At 45.9% G+C, this 24,649-nt stretch overlaps 1 protein-coding gene across 1 annotated transcript in view; it reads right to left on the bottom strand.

Moving 5' to 3' along the window:
• Window positions 1-1,426: 1,426 nt before the first annotated feature.
• AGBL4 (AGBL carboxypeptidase 4) overlaps window positions 1,427-24,649 on the bottom strand; it is a 918,272-nt gene continuing 895,049 nt past the window's right edge. The window contains exons 9-12 of the mRNA XM_044674812.1: window positions 24,416-24,568; window positions 20,279-20,441; window positions 6,748-6,844; window positions 1,427-1,541 (exon numbers count right to left, since the gene is read on the bottom strand). Of these exons, the coding sequence (XP_044530747.1) occupies window positions 1,427-1,541; window positions 6,748-6,844; window positions 20,279-20,441; window positions 24,416-24,568 (528 nt within the window). The remainder of the gene's footprint in view (window positions 1,542-6,747; window positions 6,845-20,278; window positions 20,442-24,415; window positions 24,569-24,649) is intronic.

Here is a 24,649-nt window from a genome sequence, read left to right as displayed (position 1 = left end):
TACTAAGGCACTTTCCTTTGCAGAAAAAAAAAGACCCAACACTTAACCCCCACCACCCTGGGAAGGTGGAGGAAGAAAGGGGCTTTGGATATTTTTTGTTGCCATTCATCTCTCCTCCAAACATGGCCCCGGAGGAGTGGGTATGTGGGAAGGATTGTTCCTTTCCCTCTTCTCCAATCTTTTCCAGTGACGACAATCACTTCCCCCCACCCTGAACCTGCCATGGATGTGACCAAGGAGGTATGGACACGGGCACTGGTGCCAAGCCTCCATCTGTGCAAAGGCTATGCATTGACCCAGGGAGCTGGGGATCAATGAGCAAGAAAAGAGACCTGTTGGAAGGATCCACCAACGTTGGATTAGAAGCCAAAGTCTGAAATAAGCTGCCCAGGGAATTCAGGAGCAATTGGAGGGAGGGAGCTTCATGCTAGGGTGCTCAATACAGAAGTTAACAAAGCTGCGGGAACCAGAATCCTTTGCTTAAAAAATGACAATTCACAGCAATGCAGGCAACTTATGAAAGCTCTGGAATGAAAGGGGGGAGTCTCATCAATGATCCATTGTATAGCTAATGGGAGGGACATGCCCCAAGCCCAGCTCTTTTGCCACACAAAAAAGAAAGCCAGGTGAGCTGAGCTGGAGAGTGGCAGCAGCAGCAGCTACAGCCATCAGCCCTGAGAAGGGCCATCAGCCTCTCTCCAACTCCGTTGATGCCTGCAGGAAGGAGACAAGCAGGGAAAGCCAGAAGCTCCTGACCAGTATTTGGTTTGGGCTGAGCCATTGTCTTGTGACTATGGAGCTGATCATTATGGAAAGGGCAAGGACCAGAGTTGGATGAGATTTCTGTGTGCAGCTCTGGGAGTTCTGGGTCATCCTGCTACAGAGAATACCATTTGAATTCTATTGGCTCATCAGCAAATGGACTCAAGGTCTGCATCTAATTTATTATCGGTGAAAGGGAAAGTCGGGAGTAAACTGCCACCATATTTGTTCAAATGCAGCCTTATATAAAACCTAAGCCTGGCCTGTAATCACATTACCTTTCAGTGTGTGCTTATATGATTTAGAAATATATATGCATATATGTATGCTTACATAAATAGATACACATGCACATAAGCACACACACACACACACACACACACACACACACACACACACTCACACACACACCTTTCCTGGGACAGGTATAGAACTTATCTTTTTGGTTGGCCAATATTTGGATCAATAGAGATCTTTGTGTGGCCTTTCTCCACCCCCCCCTCCATCTCTCCCCTTTCTTTCCAAGCTACTTATTATTTCAGAAATCCTCATGTGGGAAATGAAGGAGGGCCTCTTCTTTTGGACCCTCCTTTGTGACCCTCTAGCCTCTGCTGGCTTTGAAAGGCGACCCTTCTCCCGGCCCCTGCCAGCATCCTCTGGGTCTTTATGAAGACTGTGACTGGTCTTTGTGGTTCAAAGAGCTCTTCTTTTCTCCTTTGATGTGGGCCCCTGGTGGGGCCCGACCATGTGGGCACTTGAACGGAGGTGATCTTTCCTTCCTACAAAGGGGAATAAACCAGAGAGAGAAAAAGGACACAGTGATTGAGGGCATTAAGCTGAGCCTGAAACCAGACCCCTGGATCTGCTAGGAACAATGGTCTGCAAACAGGCTGCATTCATAGATCTCTAACCTGGGAGAGCGCTGAGCTGGAAGAGACCTTAGAACATAGGATGCCCATGCTGAGAGGGGTTTTATTATCATTAGGGGACATGCCGGGTTCGTTTCCTTCTCTCTTTCTACAATGACACCACTATGGGACAAGTTCTCGTCTTTTGACTAGTGAAATAACCCAGTGGTTGGCCTCTCTGCTTCAAATCTCTCCTCATTCCAGCCCACCCCACACTTAACTGTCAAATTGATCTTCCTAAATCATAGGGTCTTATCACACATACCCCCTACTTAATAAATCCTCATAGTAAATAAACATTTAATCAATGTTGATTGACTAGCTGACTTAAAAGAATACAGACTGTCAAAATTGAGAGGGACCCTAAGTCACAAAATATGAAGTGTCACTAAAATATCCACAGATCTTTCTGTGTCCTCTTATGCAGACCTGGGCAGGAAAAGTGACTTACTATGACTTTTTCTTGGACTTCCCTGGTCACTATAAGAAACTGTGATTGGGCTCTGGAAAGAAAAGAGGATCAAGCAAACATAAGCTGACTGCACTAAAACCTAGAGCACCCTCATTTTCTTTATAAACTAGGAGAAAAAGCCAAGAGAATGAAAAGTATAATAGAATACAAAAGAGAAACATACAATTAATGGTCATAATTGTGAATGTGAATGAGATGATTCACCCACAAAATGGAAGAGGGTAGCAAGAATGTGTTAGAAAGCAGAATCCAACAATATATTGTTTACAAGAAAAAACATTTGAAACATAAAGATTTACACAGAATTAAAATAAGAGGATGGAACAAAAATCTATCATGCCTCAACTGAAGTAAGAATTTAGAAGACCTCTAATCAATCTAATGATCAACAATAATTCCAGAGAGCCAGAAAAAAGCAAGGCAATCATTTCTTAGTAGAGAGTGGAGTGAAGGTACAGAATGAGATATATATTTTTATGCCTGGTCAATGGTAAAGTTTGTTTTGCTTAAGTATTTTGTTTGTGTTAAAGAATTTATTTTTCTTCTCTATTTTTCCCAATGGGAGGATGAGAAGAAAGATTTAATACTTTTTAATCAACAAAAGATATAAAATTATGTTACAGTACCAAAATTTCAGAATGAGCTGAGACTGGTCAGGGGAGCAAGGGACAACAAAAAGGTTTTGAGCTTTTAAAAAATCTATATTGGGAAGAGGAAGAAGGATCAAAGGAGAGAGAAGATCTTTAAAGTAGGTAGATAAGATGTTAACAGAAAGAAGGAAATGCTGTTGATTTCTTTTCCTTGGGTTTTCTTGGCTAGGAGAAGGACCTTTGTGGTAGAAAGATAACAACAAAAAATTACTAACAAGGGAAATCCTCAAGATAAGGAAGGAAATAGTAAGAAGCACCCAGCTGTCCTTAATAAATTCAAATCATCTGGCCCAGATGAGCAACATGGATGATTTCTAAACAATAGGCAGATGGGATTGCTGACCCACTTAATGATACTGAAAAGGCCATGGGAAATTGGAGAGGTGCTACAAATATGGAGAAAGGAGAATTCTCCTTCCAAAAGGGTCAAAGAGAACCAGGCCTGCAAACTCTGGACTAGTGAGCTTGGTATCTTGGGAAGATTCTAGAGCAGATCAGTCAGGAAAACAGTTCACAAACCTTGAGAGAGCAAATGGAGATTACAAAGAGCCAACCAGGCTACCTCAGGAACAGGCAATCCCAGACTCAACTCATTTCCTTTTTGAATAGGATGACTGAGCTAGCTGATGAATGAAATGCTAGAGATCCAGTATACTTCAACTTAAGTGAAGTTATTAGAATGTGTCTCAGACTATTCTTGTGAAGAGAAAGTTTCTTGAGAACAGGAATTGTGCCACTTTTGTGTTTATATCTCCAGGGCTTAGCAGAATATCTGACACTTGATGTTGTTGAGTTGTTTTACTTCTTCTGACTCTATGACTCCATCTGGTTTGTTTCCTTCCTTCCTTCCTTCCTTCCTTCCTTCCTTCCTTCCTTCCTTCCTTCCTCTTTTCCTTCCTTCCCCCCCTCCTTTTCTCTGTCTCTCTGTGTGTGTCTCTGTCTGTCTTCTCTCTCTCTTTCTCTCTCCCTTAAAATTTTTCTTCTTAAAAATTAATACTGAGTATTGATTCTAAAGCAAAAAAGTGGCAAAGGCTAGGTAATGAGGATTAAAAGACTTGCTTAGGATCACACAGATAGGGAGTATCTGAGGCCAGATTTGAACCCGGGACCTCCTCTCTCTAGGCCTGACTCTCAATCCACTGAGCTACCTAGCTAACCATTTGGGTCTTCTGGACAGAGATAATAGAGTGATTTACCATTTCCTTCTCTTGCTCACTGTATAGACAAAGAAACTGAGGCCAATAGGGTGAAGTGATTTGCCCAGGGTCATTTAGCTAGTGTCTAAGACCAGATTTGAACTCAGATCTTCCTGAGTCCAGGTCCTGCATTTCATCCACAGTGCCAACTGCCCCATGTGGCAAAGATAAATGCATGTTTGGCTGATGATTCGGTGTGGGCTAGTACAATGAGAGGATTCAGAGCTGGCTGGCTGGCTGGTGTGCTTGGGATGACCAAAGAGTACTCCTTAGTAATTCAGAGTCTCTGTAATGGGATGTCTCCAGGGGAGCTCCCTGGGGCTCTGGGCTTGGCGCTGGGCTACTTAACATTTCTGTCAATGATGCGCCAAATCTGAGCTGGGGTTCAGTCTCATCTCTGATACTCCCTGTGTCTTCCCGTTGGGCAAGTTGATTTCTGGCTCTTAGCCTGACTTTCTTCATTTAAAAAATGAGGATAAGAGGAGCATTACCTCCTGAGCAGTGAGAGTCAGAACTGGACGCCACCCTAAAGATCGCTCCAGTGTCCAAATGAGGGACCTGAGCCCAGTTAACGGCTCCAGCTGTCCTTCCTCTGTCCCAGCTCAGGCAACTGCTGAGGGAAGGGCTGTGGGTCGAAACGGGTGGGTGGGTGGTGGGGGCAGCAGTTCCTCGTCTCCTTGCCTCCTGCCCCCACTCTCAGGCAAGTCCAAGATGCTGTGGTTCCTCCCTGGCCCCCTGATAATGCCAGGTGCAGGGGGTGACCCTAAGATCTCATAATTCCCAAGAGAGATGGGAAAAATAAGTCAGCGATTAGTTCTTGGGCAAAACCTATCATTTTCTTTAAAAATCTTCTTTCCCGTCCTATCATTTGCTCTTTGGAGGCAGAGGGAGGGGGAGGGAGGAAGGCCAGAGGAGGGTACAGAGTCACAGCAGAAGCCACAGAGCCAGCCCTGAAGGCAGTGAAGGGGCTGAAGAAGGGACCTGGGGAAAGAGCAGGGCATTCTGTCTCAGCCTCCAGGGGCCAATCTAGAGGCCAATCAGGTATGAAGGCCTAATCACAGCTCTCAGAGTCCAGGAAGACCAACCTCCTCATTGCACAGCTGAGGAAACTGAGGCAGGGAGGATACAATGGGATCATGGATCTGGAGCTAGAAAAGTTCTTAGGAATCATCTTTTTCAACTCATTTCACAGCTGGAGATACTGAGGCTATTAAATATCCCTGATTGGCTGACTCTGGCAGTGCACTGTGCTGCCTCTTATTTCCATGGCTCTAATATTTGTCTACAGTCTCCTCCTCCCAGGATTCAGGGACGGAGAGGCTCATTATTCCCATCTTAATGATCATCATTATAATGACGATTGTTATTATTACTTATAGAGCCCTGCAAGGCCCCCAGAGTGAAGCCCTCGGCACACTTTATCTCTGTGGACTTGTGGGCCCCTAAACTCTGCAAGGCAAGTGTTGACCCATTTCAGAGATAAAGAAACTGAGGATCTGAGGTTCCATGGCTTGCCCAAGCTCCAGGGTCAGGGATAAGATTCTAACCCAGTTTTTCTAGCTTCAGGCTTCTTTTGCCTTTTCCACCCTCAGAGGAGGTGGTTTGGCAACCTCGTGTCATCCTTGCCCTCAGCTCGAGGCTGGTTCTGTCTACTTCCTGAAACCTTCCCTGACTGCACTGCGTCCAGGCTAGGCTGCTGCCTCATCTTGTGACAAGTCCTTTTCTCTGTCTTAGCCTCGGTTTCCCCATCTGTAACATGGCCAATACGCAAGGCTCCTCTCAGCTCTGACATTCTCTGTTCTGGCTTCTAGTCTCTGCTTTTCAGATTCTGTGAACGAGAAGCTGAGCCTAAGTTGGACCCTTTACGACGTGGGAGTCGCTGCTTCTGTGCAGAGGTGGGGGAACCAGAGGTAAAGAATCCAGGCAGTCTTCATTGATATTTGGGTTCGTTTTGTGGAGCTCCCCCCACCCCATTCCTCTTGTTCTCCTTCCTAACTATAAGGTACGGTGCTTCGGAGGAGGGCAGGGGAATCACGCGGGAGGAAATGTAGGCGATAGAAAAACAAAAGATAAAACTGATCCATAAAATAGATTTAAGAGAAAAAAATGATGGCGGTGCCAGCCCAGTGACTGCCCTTCTCCAGTGTTGGTCATGGCTGCCCCCATCCAATCATCCCTCGTCATCTCCTACATTCATGCCTTTGCATTGACTGATCCCTGTGCTTTTTTTAACCCTTGCCTTCTGTCTCAGAATTGATGCTACGTGTTGGGTCCAAGGGAGAAGAGCTGTAAGGGCTAGACAGTGGGGGTTAAGTGACTTGCCCAGGGTCACACAGCTGATCCCAGGATCTCCCATCTCTCAGTCTGACTCTCCATCCACTAAGCTATCCAGCTGCCCTCTAGCTCTGTGTCGAGTGCCCTGACTTCTACTTGCCTCAGTTTCCCCAGCTTCATTCAGGACTCAGCTCAAATCTAGCCTTTCTCAGAAGGAAAAGGGCCTTCCTAACCAGGCCTTTGAGATTACCTTCATCTCCTCTGCATGGGCCTTGTAAGTATGGTCTCCCCATTTGAAAGTGAGTCCCCCAAGGACAGATCTTCCTGTTTTTGCTCCTCTGACGCCCTCGGCCCTTAGTAGAGGCCGTGCTATACAGGAAGGGTTTAGTCGATAAAGGCTGGCTGGGCTGTCCCAGCTCCTCTCGGGGCTGGCCATGGCCAAGCTGGATGCCGTGGCTGGATCCCCCAACCACGCTCTCCCTTACCTGAGCCTGGGAACAGGAAAGGGCACTTTCTCCCCGAAGGGGTTCAAGCGATAGTAGTCCATGAAGGTCCGAGCCACGTTCCGCCCCAGCTTCATATCTGAGCGTTCTCTTGTTAAGGAACCTTCGGGGAAAAGAGATCTTAAAGCAAAAGGAAAATCACAGACAGGGTCGGGGCTGCCCACGCCTTGGGGGCATGGTCAGAGGGAAGCCCCGACCACCGAGGCCAGGTGCTGCTGGATCAGAGTTCCCAAGTCAACCATAGACGCCAACAGCCGGAAGGTACCTCAGCAGCCTCTACTCTAAATCTTCTCCCAAAGGTGGCATCCTTGACTAATGGTCATCCGTCTTGGGCTGGAAAACCTCCAGAGAGGAGGCACTGCCTTCTCCCAGCATCCCACTCCCTCTGGGGGCAGTCCTGACGCTCAGCAAGTTCTTCAGGACGTCCAACCTAAATCGGTCTTTCGGCAACGTTCTCCCTAACCTCTTCCCTACCCCACTGCCTCTGGGGCGAGGCAGAACAAGAGTGATTCTTCTAGCACGTGCCAGTCCTTTAAGTACTCGAAGGTACCCCGAGTCTTCCCCCCTCTGTCCCAATTCCTTCAACCTTCAGGAGTCATGGCCTCGAGGCTCTTTGCCATCTTGGTTATCGTCCCTGGGTCATTCTCCGGTTTACCGACATTATTCCTAAAATGTGGCACCCAGAACTGGATACAGTCCTCCAATGAGGCCTGGCCAAGGAAGAGGACGGAACAACTGTCACCTCCTCATCCCCAAGACACTGAGATTTTCTACATGCGGCCTGTATTGTTAGGGAGTGAGTTCCCTGTCACTGGAAGGTTTTTAGCCCTTCCCCAAAGCTACACACAGGGAAATGCATCCAATTCTGGGGATGAAGACTCAGATTGATTATTGTCTCATTTTCTTCCCCAGATATTCTCCCCCGCTTTTTTTTATCTTGGGCTTTTCTCATTACAGGCTTAAAAGGTCTCCTAGCCACAGAAGCCACTGCCTCCTTCTCCCTTGTATCTTAAATCTTTTTCCAAAGACAGGTTGTTTTAATTGAAAATGTTCCATCCATCCCTCCCCCTCACTGCCCCCACTTTGCCCAACAAACAGACCCATTTGCAGTAAATCATTTTGTGCGAGGCTTTCCAAGCTGCAGGAATAAATAACAGGGGGCCGGGGCTGGGGGGGAGGTTGGCAGTGACGGCGCGCTAGTTAGGCCCTACTGCTGGGCTGTAAACCTTCACTTTTTGTACTAAGCCTAGCCAAAATGGTGGCCCTCCCCCAAGGCAGGGCTTGTTTGGAAGCATTCTGGGGTTCAAATGGGCACCCAAAGGGGTGAGATCCAAGATTTCCAAGATCTGAGGTGGAGGGGCACGTGGGTAGTCATTCGGACTGGTGAAGGAGGGCATTTCTCTTGGACTGTAGCGGAGAGAACCCTGGACCCAGAGTCAGGGGAAAGCTGGGTTGGAATCCTGTCCACTTCCTATGGTTATCTCTGGCCTCAGGGGAACCCCCTCACTTCACTGGGCCCCAGTTACCTCACCTGTAAAATGAGGAGAATTACACCAAGTAGCACGTAGCTCCCAGGGCCAGAACCAATGGCTGTCAAGTGCTTAGTGAACAAAAAAGCTCCAGGGAAATGGTGAGCAATTAATCTGAGGCCCAGGGAAAAGAACACTGACGTTCAAGACTCTGAACCAGATTTCAGTTCTAATTCTGGATTCCTGCTGGGACTTTGGTCAACGCCTCAGTCTCCTCCTTTGTAAAATGAGAAGGTCAAACCAAACATTCCTTAAGCTGTCCTCTGCCTCTGACATTCTCTGATTCTAAGATCTAGAAGTCATAATACAGATGGCAGATGGAGAGCTAGAAGGGTCTTAGAGACTTTCCGGTTTGACAACCTCTTTTTACAGATAAAGAAATTGAGGCTTGGATAGGGAGAATGATTTGGCCAAAGGCACACAAAGTAGTGTCAAAGTTGGGCTTTTAACTCGGGACCTCCAACTACAAAGCCAACATTCTCTCTACCAGAGCCCTGAGTTTAGTGGGTTTTACTAGGTTTCTTTACTCCTCTCAGTCCAGTGAATTATATTTGCCTAAGACATGAGGAGGGGAAGGGGGCCAGAGTCATTGGAGAGCTGGATAGATAGATAGATAGATAGATAGATAGATAGATAGATAGATAGATAGATAGATGGATGGATGGATGAATGAGGATGGATAGCTAAATAGACTGATAGACAAACGGATGAATAGATAGCTAAATAGATGGATAGATGGACAAAGAGATGGACAGATAGATGGATAGATAGAGCAATAGATAGGTAGATGAATAGATAGATAAACAGATGGATAGATAGATGAATAGGTAGATGAATAGGTAGATGAACAGAAAGATAAATAGATAGATAGGTGGATGGATAGACTGATGACAGAAAGATAGATGAGGGATAGATAGCTAAGTAGATGGATAGACAAACAGATGGATAGATAGGCAGACAGACAAGATAGATAGAGAAATTGATGTATGGATAGATAGACAGATAAATGGATAGATGGATAGATGTTTAGATAGGTGGAGAGATGGGTGTATGGAGAGATGATGGATAAGTAGATAGACTGGTGACAGAAAGATAGGATAGATAAATAGATAGACAGATAGATGAATGGATAGATAGATAGATGGATGGATAGATAGGGCCCATCACAGAGAAGGAAGCTGGAGGCACTAGGCAGGTCTTGAGTGTTTCGCTCGAGGTGATTTGGCAGAAGGCAGCTCATTTCTCTCATCCTCTTTAAGAGGTCACTGGGACCCGCACGGCCAGGGCGGATCAGAGACTTGGGTCTCGCTGCCTCCAAAGACCAGCTCTCAAAGTACCAAGTCCTATTACCGATCATAAATTAAGTAATCAATTAAAAACATTGTCTGATACAAAATTGTGCCTGGAACAGCAACAAAAGGCCCTCAGATCGGTGACTGGCACTTAGTAGGGGCGATGAAAATGCTGATTCTCTTCCCCCTTCCCTGATCCACAAAATCTCTCTCTTCACACAGCACCTGGTACCATGTTATTCTTCTGTTTGACCCCAGAGGGCAGCAGGGAGCCCGAAATGGGCCCTGTGAAGCTGGGCGCTCCCTCACTGGAGGTAGCCACGCAAAGGATGGATGTCAGGCCATTTGGTACATGTGTTCCAATGGGGGCTCCTTTCTCACATGCGGAGGACTGGATGGACTCAGGGGTTCCCACGACTCAAATTCTGTCACTCTGCAACTTCTCTCAAGTGGCCGAGGCTGCCTGGGGAGGGAGGGATCTCCCCATCACTGGACATCTCCAAGAAGCTGGCTAACAACCCATCAGAGATGCTATAGAAGAGATTCTTGGCCAGTGGTCAGTGGGATGCTTCTGAGGCCTGCCCAGCTCCGGGCCTCTTGGTAGTCAGGCTCTCAGTCCACAGGGCTGCTGAGAGTCTCCATGTTTCTTGTTTTCCCCCAAAGCAAGAACGTATAGGAAAGAAAGTAGAAATCTCATGGGGAAGAAGAGTGGGCAAAAATACAAGCTGGACCCTTGTCCAGCTTGGAGATGGGGAGGGGGGGAGGAGAGTGCATCCTGGTCAGAGGGTTTGGTCTGCAAGGCACCCCAAGTTTTGAAAGATGGAAACTGAGGCAAATGCCTTGGCTAAGGTTCTAAGGCTAAAATGTAGCAGTGTTTCAGAGTACGGCCTTGGGCTTAGAGCCAGGAGTTATTGAAAGCTCTCAGCTGTCACTTCCTCCTTGAAGCTTTCCCTGATCTCTCCTACATCCAAGATTCCTCTCTACTTGAATCTATGATCTCCTTCTGCCTTGTATCACCCACATCCTAACTAGGGGTGGAAGAGGTTGTCTTCTGGCTCCTGTCTCTAGCTGGGTCTTAATACGACCCAAAGGGAACCTTTTCCTTCAGAGGACTGGGGCATGAGGGATCCAAAAATGGTCAAGGGTCCTGTGTTCAAGGTTCTGGCTCTGCCATTTACTAGATCTATGACCTTGGGCAAGGTCTTCTTTCCTTTGCTAAAGGAGGGGATTGGACCATCGGATCTCAGAGTTCCCTACCTTCTGAGTCTAAAAGATGGTCCTGGCCCACACCTGCAGCCCATGCAGTGGCCGTCCTACCCACTCCCAGAAGCTTCTACCTCGCCCTGGCACACAGGACCTGCCCGTGTGCCAGTGCCACTTCAATCAGCAAGCTGCCTCCGCTGCCAGGTGTCCTTGGGGTGGAGACGGTATTTACAGCCCATCTGTCTGTCTCAGAATCACTTCTCACACAAGAGAACATCCATCTCCTGCTTCCTTGTTCTCCAGGGCTCCCCCACCCTCCGCCACTTGCAATTGGACACCCTCCACTAGTCCCTTTCCCATGGCGGTTCTCTATGACTTTGGAAATTGACTCTGTCTTCCCACCTGGGCCCTGGCTTCAGAATGGATGGCGGATGGCGTTTGTAGTTAGCGCAGCGCCTGCCTCCCTCCTGATGGCCAGAGGCCGCTCCCCTGCTGGGGGAATATATTTTTAGAATTTTCAACTGATATGCAGAAGGGAAAAAAATCCAAGAATAAACACTAGATAAATATTTGCCCATCAGCACAGTGGGAGAGGCCAGGCCAGGGAGAGCTGTGTGTGTGTGTGTGTGTGTGTGTGTGTGTGTGTGTGTGTGTGTGTGTGTGAAAGGGGGAGAGAGAGAAAGACAGAGAGAGAGAGAGAAGGAGGGTGTTGGGGAGGAAGAATTGGGTCTACTCCTTTTGAAGAAGCCAGTTTCCTCCTCCATCTAATTTGCTCCATCAGAATCTGAGACAAAGGATCTCTGATAGAGAAAATTTTATTAGCTAAATTTTAGAAATAAAATTTTAGAATCCTAGATTACCATATCTTAAAAACAGAAATTTAGATTCACGAAATCTAAGGAACATACTGCCTCTGGCTCATAGAGTCCCATATTGTAAAACACAGAATCTTTAGAATAATAGAATCACTAAGTCTTAGAAACCATGCCTGGAATGCTGAACCTTAGAATGACTTGGAATGGTGCCTGTGTCTGATTCTGAATGCCTCCCTCTGGCAGAGCTTCCCCAGGTGGAGATGCTGAGAGCCCATTTTGGGGAGGTTTATAAGGATCTGGAATAGAAGTACCTCAGAGAGACTGTGGAATGGAAGGTGATATCCTGAAACCAGTCCCTCTTGGCTAATCGGTACAGTGGATGGGAAGTTGGATTTTGTCATTGGAAATGGGGTATCTTCAGCAAGACTGAGTCGTCCTTGGCTTTGGCCATTTTCTTTATTGTCTGCCCTTATGGTTGGATTTCTTCATTCATGACACTTGTTGAGAAATGATGCTATAAGCGAAGTTGTTGGGGTCTCCTCCCCATCAAGGCCATGTAGCCAAAACAGACCTCAGTCCTTAGCCTCTTCACTTACTCTTTCCCATTATGGATGAAGAGTTTAGAGTCTCTGATCTTGTGAGTTTTGAAAGGTCAGGAGGGTGCTTGGGCATGTTGGCATTTCAGAGGCTTGGTTTTCATCCAGTGAAGCATTTGATGTGCTAAGGAGCAAGCAGTCACATTCGGGAAGCCTTGTGGCAACTGCAAAGAGAACTCATCTCAGAGTGATGCTGCTGCCTTTGGACGCAAACTTGGTAGGACCAATGCCCTGTAGATACTGATCTAAGTTTGATCCTGCTTCCTCCAGAGAAGGAGATGGCCTGGAGGAGAGTAGGTTCCCAAAGTATTGGGAGAAATGTTTCTTCTTCTTCTTTTTGTGCTATATGTTTGAGGCAAATATCTCTTTGTAAAAGCTAATTGATATTGTGAGATTAAATGGAACCAAGGCTTTAAGTATATTAAATCATTCCATCCTCACAATGACCCCCAAAAGTCCCCATTTTAGAGATGAGGAAATTGAGGCAAATAGAGGTTAAGTGACTTGCCCAGGGTCACATAGCTAGTAATCATCTGAGACAGTATTTAAACTCAGATCTTCTTGATTTTGCCAGGCACTCCATCCATTGTGGCATTAACTAGTTACCTCTCTCTGCATTGTCAAATGGAGTTAACTGTTTTGTTCAACTCCCTTTTAAAAAAAGTTATTATTGCAAGTGCTTAATGGGATTTGGGTGTTAATGTTGAGAAATAGTTAACATGTGATGATAAGTGTTGTCAATAAAAACTTTGTAAAGCTTTTTTAAAAAGTAAAAGTACTGATTCACTGCTAAGTTTATAAATGTATTTATAAATCCAGTTGTTCCTGAATATTTCTACAATGAATTGTCTATGTTAGGAATCAGGAATATCATCTGTGTGGGAACCTCATGGTGAAAATTGCCCATTAGAGGTTTTTAAAAATAATTTTATTTTGTTAATCTTTCCCTCCCCCCACCAAAAAAAAGTTTCTTTTTCCAGGAAGTCTTTCTAAAGCATTAGTAAAATAAGGCTAATGATGCCTAGTGTGTCTACCTCTCAGGACTACATGAAGATTAAATAAAAGAATGACTCCAAGTGTTCTGCAAAGTTTGAAGAGTCATTATGTCAGCAAACATCATTGTCATCATCGTTTTCATCACTGTTACCATCATCATTACTGTCATCACTGTCATCATCCTTGTCTTTGTCATCATCATTACTGCCTTTGTTGTCATCATCATTATTGCCATCATCATCATAATTCCCATCATCATTATAATCATCACTGTCATCAACATCGTCATCATTGTCTTTGTCGTGTTCATCGTCATCATTGTCATTGTCTTCAGCAGCAGCAGCTACATCATCATTGTCATCAACATCATTGTCTTTGTTGTCATCATCATTACTGCCTTCATTGTCATCATTATTGCCATCAGCAGCAACAGCAGCATTGTCTTTGTCATCATCATCATTATTGTGGCCATCACCATCATTCCCATAATCATCATTGTTATCATCATCATTATCACTGTCATCATTGTCATCAGCATCAACATCAGCTACATGATCATTGTCATCAGCATCAACATCATCATCGTCATCTTTGCTGTCATCATTACTACCTTTGTTGTCATCATTATTGCCATCACCATAATAATTCCTATCACCATCATCATTGTCATCAATATCAGCATCATTGTCTTTGTTGTCATCATCAGTATTGTTGTTGTCATCATTCCCATCATCATCATTATCATTGTCATCATCAGCATCAGCATCATTGTCATCAGCATCATCATCATCATCATTGTCTTTGTCATCATCGTTGTTGTCATCATCATCATTCCCATCATCATCATTGTCATCATTGTCATCAGCATCAGCTACAGCAGCAGCAGCAGCATCATTGTCTTTGTCATCATCATTATCACTGCCTCCACTGTCATCATCATCACTGCCATCATAATCATCATTGTCGTCATCATCTTCATCATTATCATTGTCATCATCTTCATCATCATTATCATCATTGTCATCAGCATCAGCATTGTTTTTGTTGTCATCATTATTTTTGTTATCTTCATCATTCCTATCATCACCATCATCATTATTATTGTCATTGTCATTATTATCATTGTCATCGTCGTCATTGGCAGCATCAGCTACATTGTCATTGTCATCAGCATTGACATCATCATCCTTTGCCATCATCATTACTGTCTTTGTTGTCATCATCATTATAATTCCTATCATCATCATTGTCATCGTTGTCATCAACATCAGCAGCATTGTCTTTGTCATCATCATTCCCATCATCATCATCATCATCAGTGGCTGTGGCACATAGGGGTTGCATTTTAAGTCTGGAAGTCCTGAGTTCCTTCAATACATATTGTCTGTGTGTCTCTGGACAGATCATTTAACCTCTTGGGGCCCCAGCCTTTTCTGGAAGCTGTGGGTGGCTGATTTGCATTGGAATAGGGAGTTTTCATACTGGAAGTTTCCTCTGCTGATTAAAGCCAGGAAGAATAAAAAAAATGATAGGGAAGACTAAGTGGATGGTAGATACAATAATAGAAGGGCCTCCATCCTCCCTAAAGGAGTTTACTGTCTCCTCCCCACCACACAGATCATTGTGGGCAGACTAGAAGCAAGGCCTCCCGCTCCCCCTTACTCCCTTCACCCCAGGAATAGTCCTGGCTCTCACTCTTATGCCAGAGGCTCAGATGGGAATGGGGTTACTGTGAGCACGGCTGATGATTCTACCAGTGACATCTTCCAAGATCACAAACATAGGGCTCCCTTGGAAGGCGAGCCATTCTTGCTGCCAAACGCAGAGATAATATTGGCTTTCCAAGGGAGAAGTTGGATTGTACTGAGTCACTTCAAGTATCAAAGCATCCAATTACCACAGCTAATTAACATTGCCAACAGCAGGCAAAAGATGGTTTCGGAGGCTCAGGCCAAAGCTACTCATCTCTTGCCGCTGACAGGAAAGTAGACGGGCTCATCCATCATGCACAGCAGTGCTCATGAGTCACCTACAGAACGGGACCAGGGAAGGCTGAGGGCAGAGAGCAGGAGGCCAAGCACTTTCCATCACGGGGAAGTGCCCTGTGGCAAGATCTTTCTTTCTACTGGTGTAGCTCGATGCACCCTCCTCTGTCTTGATGTCTCAAATCTGTAAAATGGACCTAAGGCTGCTAAAACCAATTCAAAATCCAATAAGGAGGCGTGTATGGGGGAAGATCCTAGAAACATGTCTATGACCACAATCTTAGAGACTGTTGAGGATTGGATGGGGGAGAATGACAAAGGAACAGCATTAAAAGAGATTGTGGTGGGGCCAGGGGGAGAGGGTGAGCTAAGTGGCTCAATGGATTGAGAGCCAGGCCTGGAGAGGCAACATTTGAGGTTAAAATCTGGCCTCAGACACTTCCTAACTGAGTGACACTGGGCAAGTCATTTAACCCCCACTTTCTAGCCCTTAACATTCTTCTGCCTTAGAATCAATAGAAGGCAATGGTTTAAAAAAAAAGAATGAGAGAGAGAAAGAGCACAGGTTTCAAAGACTTAGACAAAGGGAAATAAAGAGAGAGTGAACAGCTAAAAATAAGCCACAGGAGAAAACAGTCCAAGAGGGATGGGGGAAGTCCAAGCTCTTGGGGGAAGAATACAGTTTAGGTTCAGCAATCCAGAGGGGGTAGAGAACATAGGGACCATCAAGACCAAATCCTTCTTTTTCACAGATGTGAGGAAACTGAGGCCCAGAGGTGAAGACACTTGCCTACTATTGCAGAGGTAGAATTTAGACACAGGATCCCTGATTTCTGAAGTTACCACTTGGAAGTGATTTAGAGAATTGTAGGATTTCACTCTTGAAGGGACTGGAAGGGATCCTTGAACCCAATCCCATCCTGAGTCAAAGAACCTCAAAATGGCAACGTTGGAGGGGAACTCGGTGTCTAGCCCAGCCCATGCTTGAACTGGAATCTCCTTTATAATATCCTCAACAGGACATCATCCAGCTTCTGCTGATGCCACCCAGGAGAGGAGGCCACCACCTGCCCAGGCAGTCCATTCTTCTTTAAAAGTATAATAATAATGGCCCTCCCGGCTGGTCCACACTTAAGACCCTCCATCTCCTGACTCTGGGTAGTTTCACTGGCTCTCTCCATGCCTCTTCTCCACCTTGTGCTTCATGCCCTCACCTAAAGGCTTTCCCAATCCCTCTTAATGCCAGTGCCTTCACCCTCAGATTAGCTCTAGTTAGCCTGAATCTGTGGAGCACTGGGCTTGGACTCAGGAAGACCAGAGTTCAAATCTGGCCTCAGATACTTAATAGCTTTGTGACACAGGACAAGTCCTTTAACCCTGTTAGTCTCAGTTTTCCTCATCTGTAAAATGAGCTGGAAAAGGAAATGGCAAACCACTCCAGTATCTTTGCCAAGAAAATCCCAACACAAGGAGTCAGACAGGACTGAAAAAACTCAACAGCAGCAATGCTCTTATTTTTACATAATTGTTTCTATGTTGTCTACCTCATCGGTCCCTGAGCTCCTTGAGGGCAGAGACTTTTTGTACTCATTGCCCCTGGTTCTGCCTCATGAGGCCAAGAAGAACACCGCTAATCTTTCTTCCCCGACAGCCTTCCAAGCACTTTACAGACCATGATCTCAGGAGTCTTCTCTTCTCCAGGATGGACATCCCCAGTTCCTTTAACCAATACTCATTTGCCCTAGACTTAAGATCCTTCATCATGCTGATAGCGCTCCTCTGGATACTTTCCAGCTTATCAATAGCCCTCTAAAGCTTTGATGCCCCACACTGAGCCTGACCAGGATTAAGGACAGATGAGGAAGGGGAAGGAAATCAGTGCAGGGCTAGAAAAAGGCTGAGGCGTCTCCCAGGGGACATGGATGGGGCAAAAATGGAACAGCCAACCCAAATGGGTACAAAGCAGGAAATGGCAGTTTTAGGTGGGATCTTAGAACAAGAGCTATCAGAGCTGGGAGGAGTCTTGGAACAGGGAATGTCAGAACTGGGAGGGATCTTAGAACAGGGAATATCAGAGCTGGGAGGGAACTTAGAACAGGGAATGTCAGAGCTGGGAGAGATCTTAGAACAGGGAATGTCAAGGCTCAGAGGAAACTTAGAACAGGGAATGGCAGAGCTGGGAGGTTCTTTGAAGAAAGAATGCCACAGCTAACAGGGGCCCAAGAACAAGGAATGGCAGAGCTGGGTGGGTCCTTAGCAACTTGAGTTCTTTCTCCCTCCTATACCAGCCCCATTTTATAAAGGAATAAACTGAGGCCTGAGAGGGTAAGCATTTCTAAAAAAGGGACAGAGTGAGCTAGTTGCAGAGTTAGGAGTCCATCTCAGTGACTCTTGGTTCTAGCCCCCTCCGAAGCCTTGATGCAGCTTGACAACCTAATAAAAGATGCCTGTCACCAAAGCCGTGTGGCTCGAGCCCTGCGTTTTGGGGCATTTCCCTCAGAAGGCCCTATCATCATCCCCTCCACACTGCACGTGCCCTTGTTAACTGCACGTTAATTGAACCTGGGTTGCCACAGATTATAATTAATAAAGCTAGAAAGAGGCTGCCAGTCCCCTTGTACACCTTGCCCAGGCAGGCCATTATTAATCAGCATTTTAACAAAGCCTAATTATAGCTGCTCAAGGCTCCCACCAGGAAAGGCCCTCATTACCCGATCATCCAACAAATGGATGGGAAAACTATCACGTTGGCAGGGGGCTTGAGGGAGGCAGAGAGAGAACCAGTCTAGGAGGCAGGAGATCTGGGTTTGCGGCCTGGCTCTGCCCTAATTTGCTGGGTGACTTTGGGCAAGTTCACTTCTTCCTTTACAAATGGGGATAATGAGACTTCTATTAGCGGCCTCAGGCAGTTACTGTGAAGATGAAATGAGAGGACGTTGGTAGAGTGTTTTGCAAGCCTTGAAGGACAACACCAATGTCACTGATTCTTAATTGACTACGAGACAAAGAAGAGGGAAGAGAAATCTCATCTCCGGCTTGCACCTCCTCCAGGGCAGCACCCAGAGCATTACACACAGCAGGCATTTAATAATCACTTGTGGAACAGAAGTGGATTGAACAGAATGGAGCAGAATTAGCATTACTTGTCCTCAGACCTGATGCTATTTTGGTCCCAGGAAGAAGGCCCATCCAGGTTTTCAACTGCGCAGCCCAATGCACTGGGAGCCACGTCGGCGATGGGAAGGGAAGGGAAGGCATCCTCGCTGGCATCCTCGTGGGGTGCTCATCTTTGGGGCTCCTCACAGATCCAGGCTCCATGCTGCTGCCTCCTCAGCACATCATAAACCCAACAGGTCTGAAGCAAAACTCTTATTTCTTCCCCAATGCTTCCCTCTTCCTAATCCCCCATCATTGCCACGGGCATCCCCAGCTTCCCAAGACCCCTGGCTTGCCCCCTGGGCTGCATCTCCTCCCTCTGCATCGTGTCATGGGCTGCAGATTCTGTCTCCCTCCTTCTCTTCGTTTATGGTCATCCCCAAAGGGAGAGAAGGGCAGAGCTGGGAGGAGCCCTAGAACATGGAAGAGGAGAGCCTGAAGACACCTCAGAGATTCCTTTGTCTTTATTATCAGTGGAAACCAAAGGCCCAGAAAGAGGAAGTCAACTCTCCACAGTCAAAGAGCCAATTAAGGTTAGACAGACCCAGACATGACATTTAGGGCCATTGCTCAGCCTCCTGTCCTCCCAGGCCCCACGTCCAGTAGGGACACAGAGGAGAGAAGAAGAACCGATATTTTAAAACCTTTATCAGTTTTAGAATCACTAAGTATTGGTTCTAAGGCAGAAGAGCAGTAAGGGCTAGACAATGGGGGTTAAGTGACTGGTCCAGGGCCACACAGCTGGGAAGAGAATGAGGCCAGATGCCAACCTAGGACCTCCCAACTCTAGGCCTGGCTCTCAATTTGCTGCACCACCTCGCTGCCCCCCTTAAGTCAATCTATAGCAATAACTATCTGCCTCGATACCTGTGCCTCTGGCTGCCATGGAAACCCAGCAGATGGCCAGGGATGGAGAGAGAGCACTGAGGCTGTTAGTGGGTAGCCTGTAGGAAATGGTATTTGATCTTAAATTCATCCTGGGTTTAATATGCCCAAAGATGTCATTGCTTAATTGTATCTATGGATCTGACCTTCCTTCTTTTACAAAGGAGAGTGATAAGCTGGAGAATGCCCAGAGGAGAGGAGCCTGGATGGTGAAGGGCCTTGAATCAGAATGTGGTTGTTCCTATACAGGTATAGCACAGAGTTTGCAATCTCGCGCTATGTTCCCTCAACAAAGAGAATACAAGTTCAAAAAGTCAATTTTGCAAGCACAGGGAAGGAGAGGGAGCCAGACAGCAAGTATCTGATAAAGATCTGGGGGCCATTGTGGGTTGCAAATTCCCCATGAATCAATAGTGAGACTGGGCAGTCAAAAAATGCTGATTTGATCTTGGGTTGCTCTGAAAAAAGTCCTCAGTCAGGCCGAGTTAGTGGATGGGATGGGGCTAGAGGACCTCTGAGCTCTCTTCCAGAGATGAGAGTATAAAAGAAGATGGAGGAGAGGAAACTCAGGGAGAATTGGGAGAGGGAGAGAATGGAGGAGAGGAAGAGAGAAGAAAGAGAGGAGAGGAACAAGAAAGAGGAAAGGGACAGAGGAGGGGAGAAGAGAAAGGAGAAGGGGAGGAGAGGGACATAGGAGGGAAGAAAGGAAAGGAGAAGAGAGGGGAGGAGAAGGGGAGAGGGGAGTGGAGAGGGTGAGAGAAGAAAGAAACAGAAGAGGACCAAGAAAGAGGAGAGGAGAGGGACAGAGGAGGGGAGAAGAGAGAGAGATCTCAAGTGTAGGGAACTTAGGGATAGAGTAATTCATGCCTAGTGCCAAGCTCAGTCAACTCTCATGAAAACACAGTACTTTTTCAGATCACCCCTGGGTGGGCTATCAGAACCGCTCACAGGCATACTCTCCTCCAAGCTCAGTCCTTTCCCCAAGTGAAATATGGGGTCAATTTGATCCTGGTCTGTGGTCCTGCCCACAGGCCTGGGCAGCCCAGCAAAGGATACAAGCCTCCTCGGTGTAGGGCACAGTCGCCGCAGTACCCCCAATGATGTAGCTGAAGAAAGACACCTCAAGGGTGTAGCAGTAGGATGTGTGGTCCAGGAGGCCTCCCAGGAAGCGCCGACCAGTTCCTGCTTTCACTGCATCCCGGTTGAAGGACGTGCTGGACTGTGGGGAGACAATGTAGGGCAGTGAACTGGGAGAGCTGGCGGCTGGGGGTGTATGCGGAGGGGCACAAAACAAACACAACTTACCACTTACTAGCTGTGTACTTTAGGTATGATACTTCCCTTCTCTGAGACTCATCTCTTCATCTATAAACCAAGCTAATGTCTAACTTTCTAATTTTCTTCTAGATGCTATTACCACAGAGAGCAAAGGAAGAATTAACAGGTTTGGGCTTGGACCTGAAGAAATTGGGACATGGTTAAATCTGGGGGTAAAACAGGTGTTGGGAAAGTATGCAACCTGACCTATCCTTGGACTGGATGAGGTCTCATCCAGCTTTTGGGTGACGGAGTGGCAGAGTGGCAAGATGAAGCCAGTGCCTCCAATTCCTCTTCTGCTTTTGGATTCTTTTTTCTCAAAAGTCAAAGTCAAGTCAAGCAGCATCTTTAAAGCACCTACTATGTGCCAGGCTCTGTGCTAAATGCTGGGGACATGGAGAAAGGCAAATTGCAATTCCTGCTTTCAGGGAGCTCACCGTGAGGCTACAATGAGGGCAATGACTTGTAAATGACGTCACCTACTGTGGCCCTGGGAGTTCATTGATGTGGACATTTCCTTTAGGGACACAGATCTTGACCCATCCTTATCTGCCCATTCCCGTTCTCTGTGACTCTTGACTTTTTTTGTCCCAGAGGGTACAACCATCCGTTGGGGGCTCTCTCTACTTCCTCTTGCCACTGGAAGGATTCCATGGAACACTTGGGCTGCCCACCAGTCATCCCTTGCTCTTCCTATATTACTAGCCGCTCACCATTCTCTTTCACTCATTTCTTTTCTAACTCCCCTTCCTCCACTTTTTCTCATTTTAATGCATCACAGCTCCTCACACCGCCATGTACCTCTCTATTATCCCTTTTCTGTTTCAGTCTTTCAGAGATTATGGTGCTCCATCACGGAGCCACTGAAGAAGATTGGACCTTGTTTCCCAGAGACGCTTAGAATCTTTAAAAGAACTTTGCAATTTCCCAAAGGCAATTTAGACTGCTAGACAAGCTCTAAAGATGGCCCAGCTTCTGCACTCAGGCTATAAACATTCTTTAACCTCTTGGTTTTTCCTGTATAAACATAATTGAGCCAAACTCATTAGAATAACTATGGATATGGTTCATTGGATTGAGAGCCAGGCCTGGAGATGGGAAGTCCTGGGTTCAAATCTGGTGTCAGACACTTCCTAATTGTATGACCGTGAACAAGTCACTTAACCCCTGATGCCTAACCCTTACTGCTCTTCTGCCATGGATGCTAAGATGGAAGGCAAGGTTTTTTTTTTTTTTTTAAATAATAACTATGGATCTCATTCAGGAGGCTCTAGTGTTCCAGGACTTGATAAAGCCAGGTCAAAGGCCTCTTTTTTTTTTAACCCTTAGCTTCTATCTTATAACCAGTACTGCATATTCGCTCTAAGGCTGAAGAGTGGTAAGAGTTGGGCAACAGGGGTTAAGTGACTTGCCCAGGGTCAAACAACTAGGAAGAGACTAAGGTCAAATTTGAACCCAGGACCTCCCATCTCCAGGCCTGGCTCTCTAGCCACTGAACCTTTAGCTGCCCCAGAACAATGTCAACTTCAACAGAAACATGAAGCATCTAGTCCTCACTGTCTACATGCAAGGATTCCTAACCTTTTTTGAGTCATGGATCCCTGCGGCAATCTGGCAAAGCATATGGGTTTCATCTCAGAACAATGTGTTTAAATGCATACAATAAAATACCTAGATTTCAAAAGAAGCCAATTATATTGATAATATGGTCATGGAAACATTTTGTAAAAGTTCAGAGACCCTGGGTTAAGAACCTCTGACCTACAGGAGATCATTCTTTGGCTTAGACTCGACTCTATCTCTGCTCTGTGTCAAGAGCAAGCAGATACCTTGCGTGAACCTCTCCCTACTGACTTGTCTTGGTTGATACCAATGATCAGAAGCTCACTGAATGAGGTCATGATCAATTGGAAAGTACTGTAGCATCCGTGATCCTGGGGGGGAGGGGGGGTCAAAGCTGCCTCACAGAATTCCATAGAACTCCTGGAGTTCTGGGGGGCAGCTTTGACCCCTCTCAGGATCATGGATGCTACAGTACCCAGAAGAGGACAACCAAGGTGGCAAAGGACCTTGAGGCCATGGTTATAAGGAAGTTTGGTCCGAAGAAGAAAAGATTCAGAGGGGACATGACAGTGTCTTCAAGTCACTGAAGGGATGTCTTGTGGAAGAGGGATGAGATTTGTTCCATTTGGCTCCAGAGGATGGAATCAGAAACAATGAGTGGAAATTACAAAGAGGTCAGGAAAAATCCAACAGTTGGAGGTATTCAAAAGGGGAATGATGGGTGGTCTCGACAGGAAGTGAGTTTCCTCTCCTTAAGAGTCTTAGGGAAGGGACTGGATGACCCTTTGACGGGCATCTCACATGGAGAACTCATTTGTGTACACTTTGGACTCGATGGAAACTGACATCCCTTCCAACTCTCGAAATCTGTGATTCTGCGGAGTGTCTCATGAGAAAACCTGCCTGTTCCTTTCTAATGCCTTTACTAAGAATGCGTCTGATGCCTACACAAATTATTCACATTAAAAAATGTTCAAGTAAGAAAGCAGGCAGATGGGTTCATCATCATTGAAGTGCTCTCAGTTTTGTTTTTTGTTAGTAATAAGATCTGGGCTTTTTTTTTTCTACACCTTTGGTATTCTTCCCAGTCTTCACACCTTGAAGATCAGTCCCTCAGTGTTCAAAAAATGGTAACCTCTTCGGTGTTTATGTCTTATAATTTAGCTATTTTCCTCCTCTTTGTTTTTTTTCATTGTTGTTTCTGTCTCAAGAGGCACGACATACAGGGCTGTGGTGCCGGAGTTCAAGTTTGTTGACCCCACACTCCTTGATGGTGAAAAAAATTTCTTATAAATATGTTTGCAGATTTTTTTCCATCTTTTGTTTGTTTGGGCAACTTTCCGTTTCAGCCTTAAATGCCCCCGTGGTGACTTTCCTTTAGGTCTCTCACCAAGATTTTTTTTTAAGCTGACTTTTTTTGTTCTTTCCATGTTATGAGGTGGCATTGTGAAAAATGTTCTATCAGCTTTTACAAGATATTACAAATTACTTTATTTCCAAACCAATGTCTAAAAACTTATGAATTTAACAACTGAACTCTTCATTAGGTACCTCGATTTAGAGGGAGAAAAGCCTTTAATATCCACCGAATGTCCTCTTTATTGTAAATATGAGGAAAATGAGGTTCAGAGAGAATAATAATCATAAAAATAATATTCTATGTGGTGCTTTTCAGTTTGCAAAGAGCTTTAAAGGGATTATCTCTTTTAATCACCGTGGAGAGTCCATGAAGTTTGTGTTCTTCCTCTTCCTCCTCTTCCACCTTTTCCTTGTGCCTGTGTCTTGCTTTTTCTCCTTAGCTTATTCTCTTCTCCCACAGTAGATTCTCTTTTATAGGATTCTCTCCTGTCCTCATGGCTTTAATGACCACCTCCATGCAGATGCTCTCCTAGACTTAGATCTCTTAACTTCTCTTCCAAGCTCCAGCCCCGCATCTCCAGCTGGCTCCAGAATATCTCCTCCCACGTGCCTCTTAGCTTTCTCAGAATCCAAAACCAATCCTCATATTTTTTTCCTCCAAAACCTGTTTCTCCTTCTGGGCTGGACTTTGAAGGAAGATGAAGATAAAATTGAAATAGCTGTTCAGGAGTATCAGAGCTCTCCTTCCTCCACATCCCCCCCACCCCAGACTCATCCTCTCCAACAATATTTCCTCCATCACTTGCCAGAACCCATTTTTGATGGGAACAAGGTGGGCATTAATACTTGTATGAATGTGAACTGAACTGAAGAAAAGAAAAAGGAAGGGAGTAAATGGGCATATCAGTAGGGACCTTAGGGTAGGGCAAGGCAGGGGAGGAGAGGGTAACTTACAAAGGAGAAGTCTTCAGCATTCTGGCACAGGAGCTTGGGGAAGATGGCTTGTCTCTGGAACCTCTCCTCATCTTCAAAGATGTTGCCATACATGAAGCCATTCATCATGGTGGAGTGTGCATGGATATCAATGTAGAACTCCAGGCTGGTTTTCTGGAGAGAGAGAGAGAGAGAGACAGAGAGAGAGAGAGAGAGAGAGAGAGAGAGAGAGAGAGAGAGAGAGAGAGAGAGAGA

This window comes from Gracilinanus agilis, chromosome 4 (genome assembly GCF_016433145.1).
Source record: "Gracilinanus agilis isolate LMUSP501 chromosome 4, AgileGrace, whole genome shotgun sequence".
Classification (NCBI taxonomy): Eukaryota; Metazoa; Chordata; class Mammalia; order Didelphimorphia; family Didelphidae; genus Gracilinanus; species Gracilinanus agilis.
The sequence above is the reverse complement of the archived record's forward strand: the minus strand, read 5'-3'. Positions and strand labels throughout refer to the sequence as shown.